This window comes from Talpa occidentalis, unplaced genomic scaffold (genome assembly GCF_014898055.3).
Source record: "Talpa occidentalis isolate TD23 unplaced genomic scaffold, MPIMG_talOcc4v2.1 talOcc4.4, whole genome shotgun sequence".
NCBI lineage: Eukaryota > Metazoa > Chordata > Mammalia > Eulipotyphla > Talpidae > Talpa > Talpa occidentalis.
This window is the reverse complement of record NW_023604295.1, coordinates 78437844-78464962: the sequence shown is the minus strand read 5'-3', so window position 1 is coordinate 78464962 and position 27119 is coordinate 78437844. Positions and strand designations below refer to the sequence as shown.

At 37.5% G+C, this 27119-nt stretch overlaps 1 protein-coding gene across 1 annotated transcript in view; it reads left to right on the top strand.

The window, feature by feature from the left end:
• LOC119257643 (EGF-like and EMI domain-containing protein 1) overlaps positions 1 to 27119 on the top strand; it is an 879693-nt gene that overhangs the window by 696784 nt on the left and 155790 nt on the right. Inside the window, exons 8-9 of the mRNA XM_037525743.2 lie at positions 23928 to 24047; positions 25692 to 25814. Of these exons, the coding sequence (XP_037381640.2) occupies positions 23928 to 24047; positions 25692 to 25814 (243 nt within the window). The remainder of the gene's footprint in view (positions 1 to 23927; positions 24048 to 25691; positions 25815 to 27119) is intronic.

Below are 27119 nucleotides of genomic sequence, written 5' to 3'. Positions count from 1 at the left end.
GAAAAATGACAGAAACCACCCAAACACAAAAAAGTAAAATATTTTAACATATTGTATATAACTTTTAAATATTTGTTCTTGCATAGATGATACTCTTATGAAATAGATATACATTGATTTTATTAAACTCCTTTAAAATATTATTTAATGTCATCATATAGCTTTCTACTATATGATATTTTAATGAGTACACAATAATAGCACCTTTTTTTTTATAGAATTACCAGGTCACCACTGGAAAGTAAATGCATATGCATTGTTCCAATTAAATTCACAACAGCTATATAAACTACACACTGTTAGCAACCACACATTATGAGAGAGGAAATGTAGAATAGTAGAATAGTAGAGGATGAGTAATTGATCAGAGATTTTGTAGTATGGAAATGGCAGAACTAAGATTGGAACCGAGGAAGTAGACCTTGGAACCCAATAGTTTTCAAGTTGATTGTCCAACACTATTGTTTTTATAATTTACTATTCTAATTTTCCTGACATTGTATACTTAGATTGTACTTTTTAATAATTTTAAAGAAAATTATAACAAATATTCTTGTGGATTATTTTTTGTTCCTATACATGATAATATCCTTATGATAAAATCTAGTGATTAAATTTATTAGGATCCAAAGTTCATTTGCAAAATTTCTGATATCAGATTTTTATGTGAACTTAAATCTTATAATAATCTTGAAAGTTGGGCCTCCCAACTTTGGTGGGAGCGGTGGAGCAGTGGTTGAGCGCTGGGTTGCAAAGCTGCCCACACTCTCTAGAGCGCTGGTTCGATCCCCGGCCACCACCGAGTGTCCCACATGGCGCGACAGACCTCTCCTGCTGTGCCCACTGCTCCCCTCAGCAGTGTATTTCGTCAGTCTGCCTGTTCTGTTCCTGGCTCTGGCTCTGGTGAATTCTCTGACCCTCCCGTGCTTCTGACTGTACCCAGTGATTGTAAAAATAAATAAATAAATCTTTTAAAAAAATCTTGAAAGTTTAAAATATGATTTATATGAATTAAAATTTGAAAAAATCTTTTAGATGCATGTGCCTTGCACATATAATGGGCTCTCAGTGAGGACTTCATGACTCATCAGTCCAGATCTGGAAAGCATCCTGTTTCCTATTTTTTTGATATTTGACTTAAGAAAATGTTCATCTGAATCATTTGATAATTACTGAGATCATCTAAAATCTGATTAAGGGAAATATTGGAGCATAATACCTAGTGGTCTTTCTTGGCCTATTACTTGTTCACAATTACATCATGATATTGTATCTACCATTGCTTTAGTAGAATTTCTAAGTGCCTATTAGTAATATGGATATGTCTGGAAATGACTTTATACAGATAAATTATGGATAACAGATACTAAGATACGGTAGCACTTTGTAATCTATTTGAGCATTTTCCATTTTAACTTTTCCCAAACCAAAATTTAAAATAAAGTCTGGCATCTATATATAGGCCAGAAAAGTTTACTTCCCTTGAAAATTTGAGCATCCCAATTTGTGAAATATTCCAACATCCCTCCTGAATTAGTAAAAGAAAATCTCTTGTGAAATGATTTTACTTATCTAGGATGGACTAATCAATGAAGATTCACTTTCATTGTTTTTCTCAATTTTAAAATAATCCAATTGGGCCTCCCCGGTGGCGCAGCGGTTGAGCACTGGGTTGCGAACCTGCCCGCAGCCTCTGCAGCGCCGGTTCGATCCCCTGCTGCTCCCCGGCCACCCAAGGAGGGTCCCACATGGCGCACAGACCTCTCCTGCCGCCCGCTGCTCCCCTCAGCAGTGTACTTCGGTCCTTCTGCCTGCTCTGCTCCCCGCTCTGGCTCTGGTGAATTCTCTCACCCTCCCGCGCTTCTGACTGTACCCAGTGCTTGTATAAATAAATAAATAAAAATAAATCTTAAAAAAAAAAATTGTCCCATCTTCCATTCCTCCTTTAGTTTTTCTCTTTATTCACCATTTTCATCTGACTTTAATTCTGTCTTTCCATCAGCTATTTTCTGAAACCGCCATCAGTTCAATATGGCACATTTTATCATCTCTCTTTATAAGCATCCCATCTCTGCAGGGACAATGCAGGGACGGGGAGGGTCTCTCCTTCTCTGATGCAGGGTGGGAGTTCAGAAACAGACTGAATACAGCCTACCTGAGTTGGAAGACCTCTTTTCCACAAATCTTAGATCTATCAATTTTTAGCTTTGGGATTTTATATGCCTTTTTCTGCCTCCGTTTCATTATCTATAAGATGGAGATCAAAACTATACTTACCTCATTGAGTTGTTTATTAAATGACTGATGTTGAAACACTTTCAACAATGCCTGGAGCATTGTTATTGATAATTTTAATATTGATTTATTTATAATGATAAAGATTATTACTTGTCAAAGATTTCCAGATATAGCTCAAAGTTTTTATCTTTCATAATTATCTCCTTATATCCTGCTAATATTCAATAAATATTTTCCTTTGTCTTACTTGATTGATGTATTGAATAAATATGTGAGTACTACCTGCAACTACCTTTAGCACAGGTAAAGCATTCATAAATTGCTAACTCTTTTCATTGACTCTCAACTTCTCAATGATTGAACTCTTTGATTTTTACTTCCATCTCGAAAGACTCTTCCTTCATATTTTATGAACTTATTCTTTCCTGGCCTGCTTTTTTTTTTTTTTTACTAATGCTCGATCCCCTCCTACATCTTTTCCCATATGTCCATACTTGTCATCTGCCTACCTAGTGACAGCTCCCTGAGGGCAGTGAGTGTGTCTCGTTTTACTTTCTCTCCCATTCTCTTGCAGCACTGAATTTGGGAAATGTTTGCTGACTTTAGTATTTGTCTTGATTCCTTTATCTCCTACATAAGGATATTTTTAATTTCCTCAACTTGAGTCAGATTTACCTATGCACAAACCTTGAATATACTCTGGGTTATCATATCACTCATCTTTTTCTCACTTCAAATATCTTAAATCTAAAATCTCCCTTTCTGATGCTTGCCTTACTCTTTTCTCCATTTCAATTTCTCTCTTTACTTACACTCATAATGCCTAACATTTATTGAATGCTTACAACATTCTAAATCCTGTATTAGTTGCTTTCTATACATAATTTCACATACTGTTCACAACAACCCCATGAAATGGCTGCCATTATGCTTGTTTTGCAGATAAGGAACTTAAGGTTCCAAAAGTCAACTGAATGTGTCAAGGTCACTGTGGCCTTGGCAGTTAGGTCACAAATTCATGGCTCTTTGGTCTTTTTTCTAAGTTACTTTGAGAGTTCAGCATATTAAATGTCAACATGAATATTCTAGTCATTACATCAATTCTGAAGAATAATGTTGTAATAATATACTTAACTTTAAAAATATTTAATTTTTGTCCTTTGGTTTTCATATTACATCTGTTGATGCTTTACAAAGCAGATAGTCTGCAAGTGCCTCAGAGAATGTAGCATTTGATGACCAGACCTCTTGTCAGAACTGGCTGCAATTGTGTTGGAAATTGGTGCTCCAGCTGGGCTGGACTGCAGTTAGGAAACATGATTGTAGATGGTGAACTGCCACTGCTGGGATGTGAACCAGACATGAATGCTAAGCTATAGTGCCCACAATTTGCAACCCAGGAACTGTCAAATTGACAGCCAGACTAAACTATAGCAGCATAGGAAGATGTGGCTAGATTCTGCATTCAGCCAATACGAAGTCTTATATTGTGCTTTAATGAATACAATCTTACTGTCCCATAAACTGAGATGCTGTCAGTTATGAATCTCAGTTAGACTTCTAGTATTTCATGTCTGAGAACTCTTGTAAGCCTCATAATGGCCCTAACTCTAGTTGGTTTGGATTAGCCTTTAAAGTGATCATGCAGTTCATTAAGCATGTAGACTTCAATGGCAGCCGCACTTCTCTCCATGAACTAAATAGATTTCTTGCATTTTATCTAGGACTAGATAAAAGGGATCCATAATGCTGTGCTAGAAATAAGTCTTGACTCTCTGAGGGACTTGAATAGATATAGTGAGTGCATAAAATGAATAATGTCAATAATGAGCAAAACTTGAAAGGAAACTCTAAAGGTTTGGGGGGTTTTCTCTCTTTTTAAAGAGCATGCACCAAGTGATTGTTTTATCTCATTTTTGCTTTGAGGATTTATTTCTTTCAAATTTGAGGTAATCATCTGGTATTTCACCAGATAGCAAATCTACTTACCCTCCCGACCATCCTCTCACATGTTGCTTTGTCACTTACTTCCTTCATACAAGGGACATTTTCAAGTTCCTATTATATGTCAGGTACTGGGATTGGAAGTGAAGAGTTCTTTGATTCAAAAATCAAAGGTCCCTGCTTTCAAGAAACTCATAGTATATTGAGGGAGTCTCATTCATAAATAAAGAACATAGAGCATGACAATAAAGATGTGCGTTGTGTATTATGGGAACCCAATAATAGAACTTAAGTCAGCCTGAAGGGGTTCATAGGAGTCTTTTAAGGGGAGATGATCTCTAAATTAAAATTCGAAAGAGAAGTAGGAATTGAGAGATAAAAGTCCAATAATTGGGAGGGGCAGAGCAACATGGTGGCGAGGAGACGCTGCGAGTAAGATCTCCCATTAAAAAAAAGTTAATAGGGAGGAAAAGCAGCAGGTCCCGGTGAGAACTGGGACACGGAAGATAAACGGACAACTCCAGCAAACTGCCGGAAGAAGAAAGTTGCCATAAAAGAGGACCAGAAGGGAGGGAAGCGCAGAACCCTGCTCCCCTCCCCCGCCCACAGTTGGCACTCTCCGACCGGCAGAGAGGAGGAAACAACAAACCAAAACGGCCCACAAGAACAAACAACGCAGCAAGCGGGACTGTGAGTGGAAAGGAACTATTTCGGCCACCACACCCCGTGAATGGGAGCTGTGGAGAACCCTGCAGGATCCGCCGCGGTGGTGAGCTCCGGGCGCCATTAAAGAGAGCCCCGCCCCCCAGGAGGAGACCAGCACCAGCACACAGCCCCGGCTGCCCAGTAAGCTTGCACGGAAAAGCGGCGCGCTGGAAAAGCAGACACGGATCAGGACCTGTATTGCGCGGAAAAGCGGCGCCCTGGAAAACCAAGTGCGAATCGGAATCGGGATCGCGAGGAAAAGTAGTGCGGTTGAAAAGCAAACGCAGATCCGGATCGTAGCTGCCCAGGTCCCCGCGCCTGCGACCTAGGCTTGCGGGGAGACGCGCGGAGGCCCTCACTGAGTGAGCAGGAACCAGGCGCCCAGGCACTGGAGCGGGATTCAAAAGGCGCCATTCCCGCGCCACTGAACTGGGCTACAGCCCGCGTCCTGGAACTGAGGGCTTTGGAACTGAGACCCGGGGCACAAAATTAGGGGCGTGGGTTCCCCACGATGGTGGGGCAGAAGGCAGACACAGCACCCCAAAGCCGTTGAGGTTTACCCTACCATTCCCGCTCTGCTCCCTGTCCCACTGGGTGGAAAATCAGCTCCCCAAGGGCTCTAGGAGAGATCTCTGGCGCCACCTAGCGACTTGAACCAGCAGAGGCTCCTGGAGGAGCCAGTGGCAAGCTGGGGAGTTAGCCCACGCCGGGCCCCTTCCTACCAGTAGTCTGAGCCCACAGGGGGAGCGAGCACCCACAGCCGGGGCAGACCAGGCGCGCAAAAGAGTGTGCCTGAGACCTGACACGCAGGGAGTGTGTCCCACATCACCATTTTAGAACAGGGACATTACTTCAGTAAAGACTACCTGCAGAAGGCTTCCTCAGGAGCCAGAGGTGAGCGGGGGAAGTTCACCCACGCCAGACCCCCTCTGGCCTGCAGTCCAAGCCCAGAGAGGGAGCAGGAACCCACCGCCGGGGAAGACCAGGCGCACAGGGGAGTGTGTCCCCACATCGGCATTTTACAACAGGGACCTTTCTCCAGTAAAGACTGCTTGAAACTGACATATGGCTCCTGGAGGAACCAGAGGGGAGCAGAGAAGCTCACCCATGATGCCGGCCAGTCCCAACAACACAGTGTCCCAACGCATACGGCAAATTAGAAAACAGACAGTAGGGAGAAGAAGAACCACACACAACCTAGCAACTCCCCAGGGAAAAAGCACACCACAAAAAGAAAACCAGCCCCCAGATTGCAACGACAGTAACTTGGAAGAACTTCTGAGCCTTCCAGAAAGAGAATTTAAAATTGCCGTGATTAAAAAACTGACAGAAGTCATAAAGGAAAACAATGATAAGGGAAAAATAATCAACGATCAGAAGAATGAAATGGAGTCCCTAAAGAGGGAAAACAATGGTCAGAAGAATGAAATTGAGTCCCTAAAGAGGGAAGTAAAAGAAATGCAGGAGATCAAAGAATTAATAGAAGAACTAAAGAATTCTGGGAAAAGCAATGAAAGCAGAATAGATGAAATGGAAGAACGAATAAGTACTCTTGAAGACACAGAAATAAAAAGAACCAAAACAGAAAAGGAAAGAGAAGTACGAAGGAAAAAGAACGAAGAAAGACTTCGGGAACTATCTGACTCCATGAGGAAAGGAAATATAAGAGTTATAGGAATACCAGAAGGAGAGGAGAGAGATGTAGGAACAGAGAAAATATTCAAAGAGATAATTGAAGAGAACTTCCCAAATGTGAAGAAGGAGCTGAAAATTGATATACAAGAAGCAAGAAGAACACCAAACTTCCACGACGAAAGGAAAAGTACAGCAAGACAAATAATAGTAAAGCTCCCAAGAATCCAGGACAAGGAAAAAATAATGAAGCTGGCAAGAGGGAAGAAACAGATAACATTCAAAGGAAAGCCAATCAGGCTGACATCAGACTTCTCCGAAGAAACACTACGGGCAAGGAGAGAGTGGAGGGACATAGTCAACAGACTCCAAGAAAACAGATGCCAACCAAGAATACTCTATCCCGCAAAGCTCTCCTTCCTCTTTGAAGAAAGAATATGGACCTTCCCAGACAAACAGAAACTCCGGAATTTCATTGCAACTAAACCCCCACTCCAAAAAATACTACAAGGAGTCCTAAAGCCAGAACCTCAGAGGGATGAATAACAATGAAAGAAGGCCAAAAAAAAAGTTATTAAAAGAATAAATAAATAAAATCAAAGGAAAGACAAACACAATGGCAAATACAGATGCTAACATATCAATATTAACTCTAAATGTAAATGGACTAAACTCTTCAATAAAAAGACACAGAGTTGCAGCATGGATAAAGAAACAAAACCCAGGGCCTCCCCGGTGGCGCAGCGGTTGAGCGCTGGGTTGCGAAGCTGCCCGCGGCCTCTGCAGCGCCGGTTCGATCCCCGGCTGCTCCCCGGCCACCGGAGGAGGGTCCCACATGGCACGCAGACCTCTCCTGCCGCCCGCTGCTCTCCTCAGCAGTGTACTTCGGTCCTTCTGCCTATTCTACTCCCCGCTCTGGCTCTGGTGAATTCTCTCACCCTCCCGCACTTCTGACTGTACCCAGTGCTTGCATAAATAAATAAATAAATAAATAAATAAATAAATAAATAAATAAACAAACCAACCAACCTTAAAAAAAAAAAAAATTAAAGAAACAAAACCCAACCTTTTGCTGTCTCCAGGAAACACATTTAGCTACAAAAGATAAAAATAGGCTCGAAGTTAAAGGATGGAAAACAATCCTACAAGCAAATGGACCAAAAAAGAAAGCAGGAACAGCTATACTTATATCAGATAAAACAGATTTCAAACTCAAAAAGATAAAAAGAGACCCCAATGGTCACTACATTATGATCAAAGGGACAATACTTCAAGAAGAAATAACACTCATTAACATATACTCACCAAACGAAGGAGCACCAAAATATATCAGACAACTGTTGTCCTCTCTGAAAACAGACATCAGAGAAAACACATATGTAGTGGGAGACTTCAACACACCACTATCAACAATGGATAGATCAACAAGACAAAAAATAAGTAAAGAAACTAAAGCTCTAAATAAGGACCTAGAGCAATTGGGCTTAACAGACATCTATAGAACACTAAACCCCAAAAAAACAGAGTACACATTTTTCTCAAGCGCACACGGATCATTCTCCAGGATCGATCACATACTGGGGCACAAGACAAACATCAACAGATACACCAAGATTGAAATCATATCAACCATCTTTTCTGACCATGAAGGCGTCAAACTAGAAATAAACCATAAAAAGAAGGCAAGGAACTTTCCTACCTCATGGAGATTAAAAACCACACTACTGGAAGACCACTGGACTAATGAGGACATCAAAGAAGAAATTAAAAAATTTTTTGAATTGAACGACAAGGAGGATACTAATATCCTAAATGTATGGGATGCAGCAAAAGCAGTAATAAGAGGAAAATATATAGCAATAGAAGCTCACATCAAGAAACAAGAAAGAACTCAAAGAAACAACCTAATCTCGAAGCTCAAAGATCTAGAAAAAGAACAACAAAAAAACCCCAGAACCAGTAGAAGAAAAGAAATAATAAAAACCAAAGCAGAAATAAATGAAATTGAAACTAAAAAAACAATCCAAAAGATCAATGAAACCAAGAGCTGGTTCTTTGAAAAAATCAATAAAATAGACAAACCCCTAGCCAGGTTCACAAAGGTAAAAAGGGAGAAAGCACAAATAAACAGGATCATCAATGAAAGAGGAGAAATCACAACGGACACAGCAGAAATCAAAAGAATAATCAGTAACTACTATGAACAGTTATATGGAAACAAGTTCAACAATCTAGAGGAGATGGACAAATTCCTACAACTCTACAATCACCCAAAGCTAGATAAAGAAGAAATAGAACACCTAAACAGACTAATTACAAGCAGCGACATTGAAATGGTAATCAAAAACCTCCCCAAAAACAAAAGCCCAGGACCTGATGGATTTACAAATGAATTCTACCAAACATTCAGAGACGAATTAGTGCCTATCCTTCACAAACTCTTCCAAAAAATTGAGAAGGAAGGGACAATACCAAACACGTTCTATGAAGCCAACATTACACTAATACCAAAACCGAACAAGGACAACACAAAAAAGGAAAACTACAGGCCAATCTCCCTAATGAACACTGATGCAAAAATCCTCAATAAAATTTTAGCTATCAGAATCCAACAATGTATCCATAAGATAATTCACCACGACCAAGTAGGATTCATTCCAGGGACACAAGGATGGTTTAACATCCGAAAATCAATCAACGTTATCCAACACATCAACAAAAGAAATATAAAAACCATATGATAATATCAATAGATGCTGAGAAAGCTTTCGACAAAGTGCAACACCCATTCATGATAAAAGCCCTTGAAATTCTTGGGATACAAGGAACATACCTCAACATCATGAAGGCCATCTATGACAAGCCAACAGCCAGTATCATTCTCAATGGTGAAAAGCTGAAAGCAATTCCATTAAGATCTGGAACAAGACAAGGATGTCCACTCTCACCACTGCTTTTCAATATAATACTGGAAGTCCTAGCCAGAGCAATAAGACAAGAGAAAGACCTACAAGGAATCCAAATAGGAAAAGAAGAAGTCAAACTATCACTATTTGCAGATGATATGATAATATACATAGAGAACCCCAAAAACTCCACAGAAAAACTAATTCAACTCATCAATCAGTTCAGTAAAGTGGCAGGATACAAAATCAACACGCAAAAGTCAGTAGCCTTCCTATACACAAACAATAAATCTGAAGAAAAAGAAATCAAAAAAACCATCCCTTTTTTATTGAACCAAAAAAAATCAAATATTTGGGAATAAATCTAACAAAAGAGGTAAAGGACCTATACAAAGAAAATTATAAAACACTGTTAAAAGAAACAGAAGAAGACACAAAGAAATGGAAAGACATCCCCTGCTCATGGATTGGAAGAATAAACATTATTAAAATGGCCATCCTTCCAAAAGCAATATACAGATTCAATGCTATTCCAATCAAAATTTCAATGTCATTCTTCAAAGAAATAGAACAATTATTGATGAAATTCATATGGAATCACAAAAAACCCCGAATAGCCAAAGCTCTCCTGAAAAAAAAAGAAGGGAATGGAGGCATCACACTCCCAGACTTCAAACTATACTACAAAGCCATAATCAGCAAAACTGCATGGTATTGGAACAAGAACAGACATACAGACCAATGGAATCGAATAGAAAATCCAGAAATAAACCCACAGATTTATGGTCAACTAATCTTTGACAAAGGAGCAAAGAATATGCATTGGAGCAAAGAAAGTTTGTTCAATAAATGGTGCTGGGAAAACTGGGTTGCTACATGCAAAAGAATGAAGCTTGACCACTACCTCACACCATACACAAAAATCAACTCAAAATGGATTAAAGAACTAGACATAAGACCTGAAACCATAAAATATATAGAAGGAAATATAGGCGAAACACTACGTGATTTGCACATCAAAGACATCTTTACAGACACATCACCCAAAGCAGTGATAGTGAAGGCGAAGATAAACAGCTGGGACTACATCAAATTAAAGAGCTTCTGCACAGCAAAAGAGACAATAACAAAAACAAAGAGAAACCCCACCAACTGGGAGAACATTTTTGCACCCAACACTAATGATAAAGGACTGATCACAAAAATCTGCAAAGAGCTGATGAGACTCAACAACAACAAAGAAAATAATCCAGTCAAAAAATGGGCAGAAGAGCTAAAAAGAAACTTCTCTGAAGAGGAAATGCAAATGGCCAACAGGCATATGAAAAAATGTTCAACATCACTTGTCATCAGGGAAATGCAAATCAAAACTACCATGAGATTCCATCTTACACCAGTGAGAATGGCACATATTAAAAAAACTAGCAACAACAAATGTTGGCGAGGGTGTGGAGAAAAAGGAACTCTTCTGCACTTTTGGTGGGAGTGCAAACTGGTCCAACCACTATGGAGAGCTGTGTGGAGATTTCTGGACCTACTAAACGTAGAGCTTCCATATGATCCAGCAATTCCACTCCTAGGTATTTACCCAAAGGACACAGAAACATCAATTCCAAAGAATACCTGCACCCCTATGTTTATAGCAGCACTGTTTACAATAGCTAAGCTTTGGAAACAACCCAAATGCCCAAAAATAGATGACTGGATCAAGAAGATGTGGTACATATATACCATGGAATATTACTCAGCATTCAAAAAAGATAAACACATGCAATTTGCAGCAACATGGATGGCGCTGGAAGGGATCATGCTCAGCGAAATAAGCCAAAAAGAAAAAGAAAAGTACCGGATGGCCTCACTCATAGCAGGAATCTAGAAAACTTAAATAAGGGACCAGGAAAATGAATAACTATAAGAAAGTGAAAATGAAAATCAACAAACAACTATGAACCAGAGACACTTTTGGGGGGGCGGGGGCGGGAGGGGAGGGATTGGGGTCAGAATGGGGGGGCTGCAATTGTATGGGGAATATAAAAATAAAATTTATTATTTAAAAATAAAAAAAAATAAAGTGAAATTAGATCATACACCTGCAAAAAAAAAAAAAAAAAAAGTCCAATAATTGTAAGTGCCAAGGCATTAGATATCCTTATACTCAGAGCATTAATAAACAAATAGCACATTACATTTCATATTTAAATGTTTGTGACTTTAATGTAGTATTACAGATAATTGATTCTCAATAATGAACAGCTAAAACTTAAATAATGTTATAATACAATGTTACTTCAATAAACACATTTTTTTCCTTAAACTGTTAGGAAGTTGTTGGGACTTTAGTGTAGTTGAACACACTATATATCCATATATGTGAGTAATTTTAGACATACTACACGGCCAGAATATATTCCTGGTAAAATGTCACTGTGTCTTCATAAATGACAGTACATCTTGTTTAGCCAAAAAATTTAATCATGAATATATCAACTTAACAAGTAAAATCATTGACTTTCAAATATCTTTGGAAACAAAGAGTTGAGACTCTTAAGAGAAATGAACTCAAGGGACCCTGATTAGTGAAAACCTTTAGTAAATGCTCTGGACCCTATGGGGATGTGAGTGGAGGTCACCAATGTATGTTTTTGAGGAAGTGATTCTGAGAAAGTGTTGCATGAGTGAGTTAGGAAATAGTCACACTAAGGACAGAAGTAGCTAAATTCTTTCCACAGCATCTTTAATCCTCTGTCTTTACTTGCCAAAAGTCTAATCTGATGAATATGAGGAAGTTTAATAAAGCAAATTTCAGCTTGAAATTTATGTCACTGGTTATAACACAATAATAGTTTTCTGCCTCGGTGTACATTTGTACAGATTCTAAAAGCATTTTTTCCCCCAAAATTCAGAGATTTAAGTTGACTCCTAGTTTTCAAGTTATGTATATTTTTAATTTTACAAATAATTTTACAAATAACTCAAGAATATCTTTCTGGTTATCTACAGAATATATCTTTTGACTTGTGTATATACTCATTTGGGGTACATAGTATAATCATGGCCGATTCTGACTTTTTAAATGTCATGTTTTACTTCATATTTTAAAAGCCTATGTAAGATTTTAAGTGATATTGGGGATACATAATGCAAAATAATTTTTTACACTTAATGGTCTTTCAAATTGTGACTGGTAATTGTATTTTAAAATTATTTCCAGCCAGGATTTAAGATAACTTGCAATGTATTATATTAAACTGCTGTTAAACTAACATATTTAGTGAAATTCATGCCAACTTATCTATCCAAATTACATTCTTATTTATGTTATCTAAGTTACATTGGGAAGTAAAAAGGGAATGGCAATTTCTTTAGATTTTGAAATGCCTTGAATCTGCATAACCATGCAAGATACTGAGGGGTTTAAGATTGTAGTAAGTGAACGATATTATCCTATGTGGCTTCAGGACTACCATCTTTATCTTTTTTAATTTTTTAAAAAGATTATTTATTTATACAAGAACCAGGGTACAAGCCAGATCCGCGAGAGGGTGAGACGATTCACCAGAGACAGAGTAGGGAACAGAACAGACAGATTGACGAAATACACTGCTGAGGGGAGCAGCGGGCGTGGCACGAGAGGTCTGCTGCGCCATGTGGGACCCTTGCCGGCTGGCCAGGATTGAACAGGTGCTGCAGAGGCTGCAGACAGCTTCACAGTGCTGCGCTCAACCGCCTGCACCACCAGGAGAGGCGCAGGACTACCATCTTTAAATGAATTATTTCTTAATAAAATATACGTAGTAATAATATTTAATATAGGGAAAGTATTGTTAAAACAGGAATGAGGAGACCTAGGAGTTTTACTTGGGTTCCCACCATTTCTTCACTTAAAATCTTCAATGAAATTACTAGTGAACTTAAATTTCCAAATTTCTACCAGGGACCACAATTTTGTCCAGGTGCAGTCAGAAAATCTTCTTTATTGTTCTTTGAACGTGCTGTTTGTTTTCTACTTCAATGTCTTAAGACCTTTGCCCCAAATTCTCTTTTCCAGTTAGGTTCTCTACCTCCCTACTGTATCTGACATCATCCTCTTTATAATCTTTACAACACTCACAATAATACCAATGATTTTTGGTATTGGCTTACTCATTCACTGTCTGTCTTACTTACCAGAATTAATGATCCTAGGGCAGGGACACAGTGTATTTACCATTAGGTATCTAGAGTATACATCATGCATCTATTGAGTATTGTTCAAATAATACTCGACAGTCTAGCAACTGACTAATACCTGAAATCAACTTATTATTGTATTGTTTTTATTGAAGAAACAGTGGTTTTCAACATTATATAAAATTAGGAGGTATAAGTTCACAGACTATTCAGGTGTATTTTACAATACCATGCCAACCTTCAAAATATCTATAATCCTTCAGTGTAGTGTGTCGGGTCCCCGTCCCCTTTTGTTTAATTCTCTTCACCATTTACCTCTAGTAGTTTACATTCCAGCTAGATTTCTAGGGTTTGTTTTGGTATAGTTTTTCTATTCCTTTGCGTCTCTATATTCCACATGAGTGAAATAATTCTATATTTGTCATACTCTTTTTGACTTATTTTGCTCAGTATAACCCCTTCCAGTTCCATCGATGTTATCAGGAATGGCAAAAAATGGATTTTTTTCATAGCTAAGTAACATTCCATTGTGTATATATACAATATCTTCTTTATCTATCTGTCATTGAACATTTAGGTTGTTTCCAAGGTTTGGCTATTGTAAATGGTTCAGCAATGAACATAAGAGTGCTTATATCATTTTGAATTTGCTTTTTGGTATTCTTCAGAAAGATAATGTCATCCTCAATAGGTTTCTGAATTTGTTTTTTTAAACAACAAAACACTATTTCCTCTGAGGCATTAATAGCTTATGTAATTTGACTACTGCTGAAAGAGATATCTATATTCCAATTTTTAATTTGATTGCAAGAAAAATTTGGATGAAATGGTGTTAATAATGGACACGCAATTTAAATTTAAATGTAATATTTAAGGTAAACTTTTTAATTTATTCTGTATTTTCTATACTTAATTTTAATTACAATAATTTTGGAATACCCCCATCAAGGTAACGCCACTCTAGTGCACCCACCACCAGTTCACTGCTATTCCACCACCACAGACCATTATGATTTATTCCCTCTTTGTTCTTACCCCTTCCATACCCTCTACCCTTTGGTGCTTCAATTATGAAGCCAGTTATCAAAGGTTAGCTTTTGAGTTTGCTTTATCTGACTCTAAGTTTAGTTACTTTATTTTTAAAAGTATTCTATTTATTTATTTATTTATTTATTTATTTATTTATTTATTTATTTATTTATTTATACAAGAACCAGGGTACAGACCAGATGTGCAGGAGGGTGAGAGGATTCACCAGAGACAGAATGGGGAACAGGCCAGGCAGACTGACAAAATACACTGCTGAGGGGAGCAGTGGGCAAGGCAGGAGAGGTCTGCAGTGCCATGTGGGACACTCACTGGCCAGCCAGGATTGAACCGGCACTGCAGAGGCTGTGGACATCTTCACAGTGTGGTGCTCAACTGCCTGTGCCACCAGGGGAGGCCCAGTTTAGTTACTTTATACTCCACAAATTAGTTACACTATACAATACTTAGATTTCTTTTTCTGACTTATTTCACTTAGCATTACCCATTCCAGCTCCATCCACGTTGCCACAAATGGCATGAGTTTATCTTTTTTGATTGCTGAGTAGTATCCCATTGTGTGCATATACCACAACTTGTTGATTGACTCAACTGTTTTAGGGCACTTAGATTGTTTCCACATTCTAGGCTATTGTAAATAGTGCTTCCAAAAACACAAGAGTGCATATTTCCTTTTGAAGTAGTGTTTTTGTGGTGTTTGGATCATTACCTAGGCATGGGATTTCTGGGTCATAAGGCAGATGCACTTTTATTCTTTTGAGGAACCTCTGCACTTCTTTCCATATGAGGATGGAACAGACGTCATTCCCATCTACAATGTAAGATGGTTCCTTTTTTCCCACATTCATGCTAACACTTGTTGTTATTATTATTATTAATATTATTATTTAATATGGGCCATTCTCACAGGTGTGAGATAGACTATTTTTGTGGTTTTGATTTGCCTTTATCTGATGATTAGTAATGATGAACATTTTATTCATATGCCTTTTGTGCATATGCATGTCTTCTTTGAAAAGTGCCCATCAATTTCTTCTGTTCACTTTGATTGGGCTGCTAGTTTTTCTGCTTTGAGTTGCATGGGCTCTTTGTGTATCTTGAATATTAGCCCCTGGTTTTACATATGATGTGCACATGTTTTCTCCCATTTGGGAGGACAATTTTTCAATTTTTGGTCGTTTCAATTTTTGGTATATTTCTACAGAAATTATTTTTATATCATTCCCTCTACAGAAACTTTTTAGTTTTATGTAGTTTATTTTTGCATTTCTTCCCCTTCTTTTGGAGTCAAGTCCCCAAAAGCATCACTGAAGCAAATATCCTGGAGAGTTTTGCCTATGTTTTCATCTATGTATTTCATGGTTTCAAATATTACCTCCAAGTCTTTTATCCATTTTGTATCAATTTTTGTATACAGTGAAGAAGGTGATCTAGTTTCTCTTTTATGCATGTGGATGCTCAGTTTTCACAATACCATTTGTTAAAAAGACTTTCTCCATTTTATACTTTTAGCTTGTTTGTCATAAATTGTGTGCCCATAGATGTGTGGACTTATTTTGGGAATTTTAATTCTATTTCATTAGTCAGTATGTCTACTTTTATTCCAGTAGCATGCTGTTTTGATTACTAGAGTTTTATAGTATAATTTGAAATCTGAGAGTATGAAATCCCCCTTCTTTTTTTGTCAGGATTTCTTTGACTATTTGGATTCTTCAATATGGTTTCCTCTATTTCTTTGAAGAATGCCATTGAAGCTTTCAAAAGGATTGCAGTATATCTATATATCTGTATCTGTACATGTATCTTTTTATAAAATACTGACAAATTGTCTTCCTAACTTATACAACTTTATATTTCCATCTTATGCATAAGGGTTCCAGTCGTTCCACTCCCTTGTCAAAATTTGGAATTATCAGTGGTTACACAGAATTTTTGAATCTCTCTTAATTAGGATATGTTCTATAGTTTTAATTTTATATTTTCCTAGTTTTCATATAGAGTAATTATTAATAAAATTAGTTAAGAAGTATCTCCTCTTGTCTACATTCTGCAAGAGCTTGTGTAGAATTGGTATATTTTCTTACATAAATGCTTGAAACAATTCACAAGTAAAATGATCTTGATCCTGGGGCCTCCCCGGTGGCACAGTGGGTTGAGTGCTGCACTGTGAAGCTGTCCATAGCCTCTGTGGTGCTAGTTCATTCCCCGGCCAGGGAGATACCCGCATGGCACAGCAGACCGCTCCTGTCTCACCCACTGCTCCCCTCAGCAGTGTATTTCAGCTAGTCTTCCTGTTCTGCTTCCTGTTCTGTCTTTGGTGAATCCTCTCACCCTCTGTAGCTCTGGCCTGTACCCCACTTTTTGTATGCATAAAATAAATAAATATTTAAAAAAAATCTTGATTCAGAATTTTCTTTAGGAAAAAGTTTTTATTCATTCAATTATAAAAATAGATACAGAGCTATTTAAGCTTTATATTTCTTCAGAAATTATTTTTATATACACTAATATACTGTACATTCGAGGTGTTTCCCCATTTCATATAAACTCAAATATATTTACAAAAATATTCATAATGCTACTTTTTGTGCATCCTCTGTTCTTGTTCAGATTATCCAGAAGTTTGTCAACTCCATTTACCTTTAGAAAATAACTCTTCACTTTATTGATTAGTTTTATTTACTTCATTATGTTAACTATTATTTTATTTATTGATTCATTTCATTGATTTCACTCTATTCTTTATTATTCCCCCGTGTGTGTCTGTGCTTGTGTCTATCTATCGATCTACCTATCTATCTATCATCTATCTATCTATCTATCTACCTACCTATCTATCTATCTATGTTTGGTTTTTATACTTGATGTAACATTGGTTCACAGCAGTGTTTATGATTGGAAGCATAAGATCATGCCTATTCATCTGTAATACTTTTAAACTCTGTCATTAGATACAGACATATTGAGAATGTGTTTGTTTTCTTGAAAAAAATGGTACTATGCCAATATAGAATGTCCCTTTTCATACTAATCTTTCTTTAAAATTAAAATAGTTAGCCCCAGTTTGGTTGTTGCATGGGTTTTGGCTATGTATATCACAGAATATAATTTTCATCCTTTTAAAAAATATATATCTTATCCTTCATAGTTGAAGTGATATTATGGTAAATGACACATAGTTGGGGTTCAGTTTTCCCCCAAATCTGTCTGAAAACACTTAAACTTTAATATGAATATTTAGTTCACTCATCCTTAATGATAGTTTTTATTTGGATTTAAATTTTTGAGAATATTATTTGTTTTCCATTTGTTATTTCTTTGCTCTGTTTTCCTCTTTTCTGTCTTCTCTCTAGTTAAGGATTTGTATATCTCATTTTATCCCTCATATTCCTTTGCTAATTAATCCTCCTTAAAATATTGATATTGTAGAATTTATAACATATATTATTAACTTTTAAAAGTTTCCTTCAAAAGCCTACTGCTTTTATATAATGGTACATCTTACAAAAGTACATCTCCATTTATTTACATTCTATTTCTTTACAATATTCTCATTGTTAACAAACACCATAATATGTTGTTATTTGTTTGCTTTGATTCACACAAAATATATTAAGTTTATTCTTCCCCAAAAAAACCCACATTTTAGTTTTTAACCACGCATGTAAATCCCTTGCTCTGTTTATTTCACTGTGAATTTTCAGATTTCCAACTTATGTCGTTTACTTTCTACCTAAAACACTTTCTTCATAATTCTTTTTTTAATTTTATATATTTTACATCATTTTTCATTTTTGTACAATGTATGCATTTTCATCTTGATTATAGTCCCAGTGAAATTACCATCACCCATTCACCCATGAACTGTCACCATGGTCCCTGTGCTCTTCCCACCCTTGTTTTGTACCTGCTCCCTTCTCCCCCTGTGCAGAATGTCTCTGGTTTATGGTTCTTCATAATTCTTGTATTTTAGATCTGTGGTGACACATACTTTCAGATTCTATTTTTGCTGAAAATGTAATTATTCCATCTCCAATTTATGTTATGTCCATGTTGTATATGTACTTTTATTTAGCTATGCTTGTTTTATTCCTCATTTTTATAAAGATGCTTCCTTTATCTTCAGTTTTGCATGGTTTCTGATAAGTTACAATCAATGTTTTTCACATTTTCTTCACCTAGGAGTAATGTGTCTTTATTTGTCCTTTGATTTTATTAAGATTTCTCTTCATCACTGGTTTTCATCAACTTTATTCCAAAGTGGCATGGCTCTGCTTTTCTTTCTGTTTATCCTACTTGATAAACACATTGAGATTCTTGGACATGTAAGTTGCATTTGAAATTTCATCTAATTTGAAAAATATCTGGTCACTATTTCTCCACCTTTTTTATAATTTCCCTTTCTTGTATGTTTCTCACTTTCCAGTTACATGTTTTGTTTTGTTTCTTATGTTTTCCTAGTGCACACTGAAACTCTGCTCATTTGTGTTCCTACTACTCCGTTTTTTTTTTTTTTTAATAACTACTTTTTTTTAAAGACTTATTTATTCATGCATACAAGAACCGGGGCACAGGCCTGATGCACAGGAGGGTGAGAGGATTCACTAGAGACAGAGTGGGGCACAGAACAGGCAGACTGACGAAATACACTGCTGAGGGGAGCAGCGGGCAAGGCAGGAGAGGTCTGCTGCGCCATGTGGGATTCTCGCCAGCCAGCTGGGAATCAAACATGCACTGCAGAGGCTGTGGACAGCTTCACAGCACTGCACTCAATCACCTTTGTCACCAGGGAAGGCCGCTACTCCGTTTTTTTTAATTAAACATTTTTCTTTTGAGCTCTTTTTAGATTCACGTGCAGTTTTATAATAATAATGTAGTGGTCTCCCTGGTGGTACAAGGGGTTAAGCACAGCTATGTGAGGCTGTCGGCAGCCTCTGGGGCATGGGTTCGATCCCGGCTTGCCAGGGAGCTACCCACATGGCTCAGCAGACTCCCCTCAGCAGTGTATTTCGGTCAGGGTCAGTCTGCCTGTTCTGCTTCCCACTCTCTCTGGTGAATCCTTTCACCTCCCGTACTTCTGGCCTTTAGCCTAATTCTTGTATGCATACATAAATAAATCTTTACAAAATAAATAATGTAGAGAGAGCACATAGGCCCACATCCAGTTTCACCCAATGGTGACATTTTAAATTTTCTTTTTTTTAAAGATTTATTTATTATTTATACAAGCACTGGGTACAGTCAGAAGGCCGGGAGGGTGAGAGAATTCACCAGAGCCAGAGCGGAGAGTAGAACAGGCAAACTGATGAAATACACTGCTGAGGGGAGCAGTGGGTGGCAGGAGAGGTCTGAGTGCCATGTGGGACCCTCACCTGGTGGCCGGGGATTGAACCGGCACTGCAGAGGCTGCGGGCAGCTTCGCAACCCAGCACTCAACCGCTCTGCCACCTGGAAGGCCCCAATGGTGACATTTTAAAAACTATAATGTGGGACCTGCTCACATTATAGTGGTGCAGCGGTTGAGCGCTGGGTTGCGAAGCTGCCCGCAGCCTCTGCAGTGCCAGTTAGATCCCCAGCTGCTCCCAGCCACTGGAGGAGGGTCCCACATGGTGCACAGACCTCTCCTGCCGCCCGCTGCTCCCCTCAGCAGTGTACTTCGGTCCTTCTGCCTGTTCTGCTTCCCGCTCTGGCTCTGGTGAATTCTCACCCTCCCGCGCTTCTGACTACCCAGTGCTTGTATAAATAAATAAATAAATAAACAAATAAATAAATAAATAAATAAATAAATAAATAAATTTTTTACATAAATAAATAAAAACTATAATGTTATATTACAAAGTTTCCTCTTTCCTTGAGACTTCCTCTTTAGCCCACACATTACATCGAAGCTGGGTCTTGGTTAGTTTCCATTTGTTTGGAGAATTTCCTATAATACTCATTTGTGAGTTGATTTCATTATGATTAGAGAGCACATGTTTGATTTTAATTTTTCTAAATTTTCTGTCTTTTTATTTTTTTAAAATATTCTTTGCTATAGGCATATTTTATCTGATATTAATATATCCACTCTGTGTTCTGTTGGTTGATATATGCTTGATACATTTAAATAAATAAATACACACACTCACATATATATATGTAAAATTTGCATGACTTGCTTATATTTGGAGTGAGTTTCCTGTAGACAGTATGTAATTGAGTCATATTTGATAATCAACTTCTCAATTGCGGAAATTTTACTGTATTTTTTCTTGACTTCCTGAGGGTTACTTTAACATTATTTAAGAATTCCATTTTGTTCTCTTTATAACAGTTTTGAGTGTATCAATTTACTTAACTTTTTAACTGGTTTCTCTAGGTGTTCATTATGTATAGGTAACTTATCTAACTGTACTATCATTTTTTTAGAATTAAAGTGTTTTTTTTTTTTAAGATTTATTTTATTTATGAAAAAGTCAGGATACAGGCCAGATGTGCAGGAGGGTGAGAGGATTCACTAGAGACAAAGCGGGGAACAGAACAGACAGACTGATGAAATAAACTGCTGAGGGGAGCAGCGGGCGAAACAGAGGTCTGCCACACCATGTGGGAATCTCCCTGGCAAGCTGGGATCGAAACGGCACTGCAGAGGCTGCGGGCAGCTTCACAGCACTGCACTCAGCCCGCTGCACCACCGTGCAGGCCCCATTTTAAAAATCTTGTCACTTCTTTCTGCTTTCTGATGAGAAGCTTTCTATTATTTGACACCCCCCTCCCCCCCCCGATATACTTGTCATTCCTCCTCGCTCATTGCTTTAAGGATAAGTCTACAGTAGACTTTAGTTTGGGGTTATATTACCACTAATACAGAGCTATGGGTCTTTTGGGATCATTACTGAATGTCCCATGCATTCCATGGTATTTTTGTAATCTGCAGAAAATTGATTCCTGGTCCTTATGACCTCCAGAAAAGATGTTCTTATTTTTCTTTCCAGTGTATTATTCTTTGCCTGGCCTTATGGAAAAATTTACTATGTATATTTTGAGTAGTATTTAGTCAAAGTTTCAAGAGTATCATTCTACAGATTCCTGATTTTTTTTTTTCTCTGTGTCATACTATTCCCCCCTCCTTTGTAGCTTTTTGCAAATTCTAGTTTTCTTGATAATCATGAACTTCAGGGTATCTCTTCAATTAACAGGTTCATTGAGCTCTCATTTGGTTTCTTTCTTGTGCTGTAATACAGAACATTCTTCCAACAAAAACAAACCCAAGCTGTCATTTTATCTTACTTTGTTCTTCTTCATTCAACATTCCCATTGTTGTCCTGCCTGTTGCCAAATATCTACAGAGTTGCTTCATGCATTTTTATCTAGTTTCTTAATTGTTTATTGTAAGAGGGAAGCCCAGTAATGATTCCTCTTACAGAGTCGCAAGCCAAATTTTAACAGACTCCATTTACATGTTCTATGTAAAGATCAGTGCCCTTTATTTCTACACAAAAGAAGCATTAGACTCTGGATTGAAAATATCATTTGTGTCTCACATGTTACTATCAAATGTTCACCTGTGATCTGTAGCTGAAAATAGAGCTGTAAGTTTACAACCAAATGTTTCATTATAGAAGTTTTTATTTTATAGTTCCTCTATGCCCAATCCATATGGGTTAAGTTCAAAGTTATAATAATCGATCTAAAAAACACAAGGATCTTTTCGTAATAGTCAGACTTGTAGAATAATCCCTCATAGCTGCAGAAATTGGGCATCAAGAAGTGCTAAGGGAAAGAGGTATTTAAATAAACTTAGAGAAATTCCCAGAGATATTGATCAATGATGAGACAGTTAAAGATGATTGCAATGTAATTTGCAATCTTGCATCTGGTGGCATTGACCACAACTTTTCAAAGTTCAGAGAAATTTACGTATCTAATTGTCTTGAGAGCTAGTAATAGGAGACATGGATTTAAAAACTTAATTTTATGATATAAATATGACTGTGCAGGTCAACATCTTTCACTTAACCTGTGGGAAAATAATGAAGATATGATCAAGTAGGATTTATTTAGGAAAGCAATGTTGTTTTGACATCTGAAAATCAATTAATGTAATACACCAAATCAGTAGAATAAAGGGCCAAGTTCATGCATATCTCAATAAGTGTGGGGGAAAAGGACAAAATCCAACACTTTTTCCTGAAAAAGGAAAAGTACCTCTTTGACCTAATAAGCAGAAACTATGAAAACCCACAGCTAAAAGCTAATATATATATGTATGTACTGAATACACTAATTATAAATATCACTACCATCATTCATATATTTATAAAGAATACCTGGAAGGATTCACTAGAAACGAATGAAAGCATTTTTGTATAGTAATCGTTGGGTTGAAACTGAATGTGAGACAGGGTGGCATTATATATTGTTTTTGGTATTTACAGTCTCTGTATTCCAACAAAAAAATAAGGTATGGAGAGGGTCAAGTGTAGAAATTCTGCAGCACTAATCTAGCAGCATATAATGCAGACAAGTCTGAATACACATAGATTAAAATTAATACATAAATTTGACAAATAAACACTGCCTGATAAACTATGTGGCTTCACAATGCTTTGGACTTCAGGTAATAGGTAATATGGATGGCTAAGACCCAACAGTGAAACGAGCTGACTTCATTCCAGTGTGATCAGAACATGTTTATTCCACATGACAGCAGCTATAGCTCAGACTGTTCCATGTCTCTCCTCTCTGCCTTCTCCTCATACCATGTTTGCTTATCCAAAGGCAGAAGGGACCTATAGGAAGTAAATGGTTTATCTGAGTATGATTTTACTGTTAAAGGGAGTGGAAAGATGGGTCTGGGAGAAAATGCAAAGGTGTGAGAGGAGTCATGCTGACTCTAACTTTGGGCATCAGATAACACATTTGGGTAACTTGAGGTTAAACTAATTCTTCCTTGTTCTGTATCCATGTTGTTTTGCATGGGTGAATTGGTAGTGGAGAGTTTATGGGGACTACACTTGAGAAAAGAAAGCAAACACTTTTACATCATTGTTCAATGATGTAAAATACGTATAAATAAATTATGAAAAAAAGATTTGTTCAAATTTTGCAGTTTAGAACACAAAATGGGGGCTTTTTGTTGAATTAGTTCCATCTGAAAGTGGGAAAGTTCTTTCTGGAATCCTTACCAACTTTATGTGAGATACACAATGGCCCTCTTCCATCTTTACCTTTCTTCACACTTCCACTCTGTGTAACTTCATAAAGTTAATGAATTATAAATAATTACTGCCTAATTGCTTCCAGAGATGAACCCCTGCACAGGTGGGAATGGATGCGCCCACATCTGTCAGAGTGAGAGTGGCATCGCCAGGTGTGCCTGTCACCCAGGGTACCAGCTGTCTGAAGACAAAAAGGCCTGTGGAGGTAGGAAGTGGAAACTGATAGCTTAATTGTGTAATTGTTTGAATTTTGTGGTAATTCAGTTTTTAATAGAACAGCTAGAGGAAAGGTATGTTAATTTATGTTTAAAAAGGAGCTTTCAAATTTTTATTTGATCATTCTGAAAGTTATTTTTTATACTGTAAACATTCAGTGAAAATTTTAGTTACAATAACAATTTTCAAAATTAATGCCTTTTGTTTTCTGTTTCTCATTCTGAAGTGAATTCTAGAATTAATATTTCAAAACCTCCTATAACTGCAGAAGGAAATTTTTTATTATACCCTGTAGAAGGTGGAGATAACCTTTGAAAAATCAAGTATGTGCAAATGAGAGTTCTCAGAAGCTAGGAACAATTAAAACTTTAGAAAGAAGCTATAAATACAAGGCTATATGTTTCTGTTTCTTAAAAATAGCAAAATATACACACTTCAATTCAATGGCTCCCCATGGCTATTGCATGACTGGGACTAAAGTCACCCCTTTGTTTTTGCTTTCATAACTTCTGAGATATCATAGACTTCATTTTTACCATGAAATTTTCATAAGAAAATGAGAAACAGTTGATTTGGATTAGTGATGAAAATGTTTCCTGATTTATGACACTGATACAGTTGAGAAATTGAAAACAATAGACATACTATTATTATGCTTTAACTAAGCTACAATTTTCTGTGGACTTTGTTTACATACTTTTCTTTTCTTTTTTTTTTTTTTTTTTTTTAGCAGAGGACACTTCTGGCTTTGGTCCTCCGTTTACTTAGCACCTGCCTACTCCACCCGGTATAGAACAGGATCTTATTAAATATTTATTGAAAATTGGCAAATATATCTGTATCTATACAGATCTCTTCTCTTTCAAACTGTTATTTCAATAGCTGATTCATTGTTCCTAGAAAGTCAAAGTCCCCAATTATTGCCTGCTTAGGTTCTTACAAATACCCTAAAAATGAGTATTTCTCAGAAGTGCCTTGGTAGAGATGATGTGCAGAATGGTACCAGGAGGACAAATGTTGAGAGGATGATGATAGAGCTCCCCATAAAAAGGGAAGGAGCATAGGATTACCTGTGACACAAAGTTATTTATACTGAACATAGTAGTTATCAGTGTCAAGACGGAAAAGATGCACATATTTAAAGGGCACTGCCCCGTGGCATTTGTCTGTAAAATATACACTGTGAACTGGTACATAGGAAAGCACCAGCTCTGCCCTGTCTATGGCCACAAGTATTATCAACCTTAAATCAAGTAGCTATCATGGGAGGGGAGGAGGTTTACAATGTGATGCATATTCCTAAAGACAAATGCCAATGGTTTCAACCTCTTTCATTAGGGGGCATACAAGTTTGTTGTTGTTGTTGTTGTTGTTGCATTGTTTTCTTTCTTCCAATTAATAGATACTAGTAAGTTCTAAAAAACAGAAAAACATATTTGAGAGTATAAGACAATAATAGAATTAAAGTTACTAACAGTTGGTTTATTTGCAACTGGAGCCTATGTGGTCTTTTATGTTAAAATGGATGTCTGGGATTGAAGAAGAGAGGTATGCTTTAGTTCATTTTCATAGTTTACAAATAAATCTCTGTGTGGCTTCCAAGAATATAGCTGCTGTGTGTCTTTTTCTGCAGACATAAACGAGTGTGCTGAAGGCCTTGCTCACTGCAGCCATCACTGTGTGAACACTGAGGGATCTTTCATTTGTGCCTGCCGAGCTGGCTTTGAGCTGGGAGCTGATGGAAAACAGTGTTACAGTAAGTGCTAACAATTGCAGCCCAGAAAATGTGTTGCATTTTACAAGTATTAAACAAGAATAATAAACAAAAGAAAGACACTGATGTTGACTACATTGCCAAAGCAGAAACTCCTGAAAATATTTATTCTGGGGACAGGTAAGAGTGGGTGCTTAGAAATACAATCTTTTCATTTTAATGTGAGGAAACAGGGGCCCAGAGTCAACAGAAAATGATTAAATGATTGGCATGGTGCACCCATTACTAGAACTAAGCAAGGTTTTCGTGCAAATGGCAAGGACTTAGTCTCATGTCTTGTGACTTGTAGCTCATGAACTCGGGGGAGAGTCGGACTTCCCTCATCACTCTGCAGTGCAAAATTTAGTGAACACTATAAATCACATGCAAAGGCCCAAGAAAGGAACCTAGCAGTCGGGAAGTGTAATGAACAGCTCTGGATTATAGTATCATATCGGGCAGGTTGGATGCTTTAGGGAGATCTTCCAGGCTAGCCCTTGCCACCACCCCCCCAACATTTATATTCACTTCAATAACACCGTTTTAACATCTGCTCCCAACTTTGTATTATCTTTCACCAAATCATCCCTCTACTTATTTTCTTTTAAAAAATGATGCCCAAGTAATCCTAGCCTTAGCTTCTTCCTCATGTAAGATCAGTTAAACAATTTAATATATACCTTGTTAGGAATATATTAAAATGTAATTATGCTGAATCATTAGGTGCTATTAAAAACAATTGCAGCTATTTTATTCACTCATATCTTCCCTCTGGTTCTCTGCTTAATCTGTAGATGAATACACTTTTCTACTTCACACTAAATTTAAAACTATCTGTAACAAATTCCCTCAAGTTCCATGTTCTCTATCTCAGTATTCCCCATCCTCACCCATCCGCTGCTTTTCTCATTTTACAAATGATAGAATAAGATCTTTTTTCATTTCTTTCGCTGATTTATGTTATCATTGTATATCAACTATTCATGTTTCTTCTCCACGTTCAGATCCTTAATTTCAGGGACTCCCTGCCTCCTTTCTCCACTTTATTTCTTAGCAAGTAATTTTTTTTTAAAGGATTTGTTTATTGGGCTGCCCTGGGGGCACAGTGGTTGAGCGCTGGGCTGCGAGGCTGCCCGCAGCCTCTGCAGTGCGGGTTCGACCCTCTGCAGTGCCAGTTTGATCCTGGCCGCCTGCAAGGGTCCCACATGGCGTGCAAACCTCTCCTGCCGTGCTCACTGCTCCCCTCAGCAGTGTGTTTCGTCAGTCTGCCTGTTCTGTTCCCCGCTCTGGCTCTGGTGAATTCTCTCA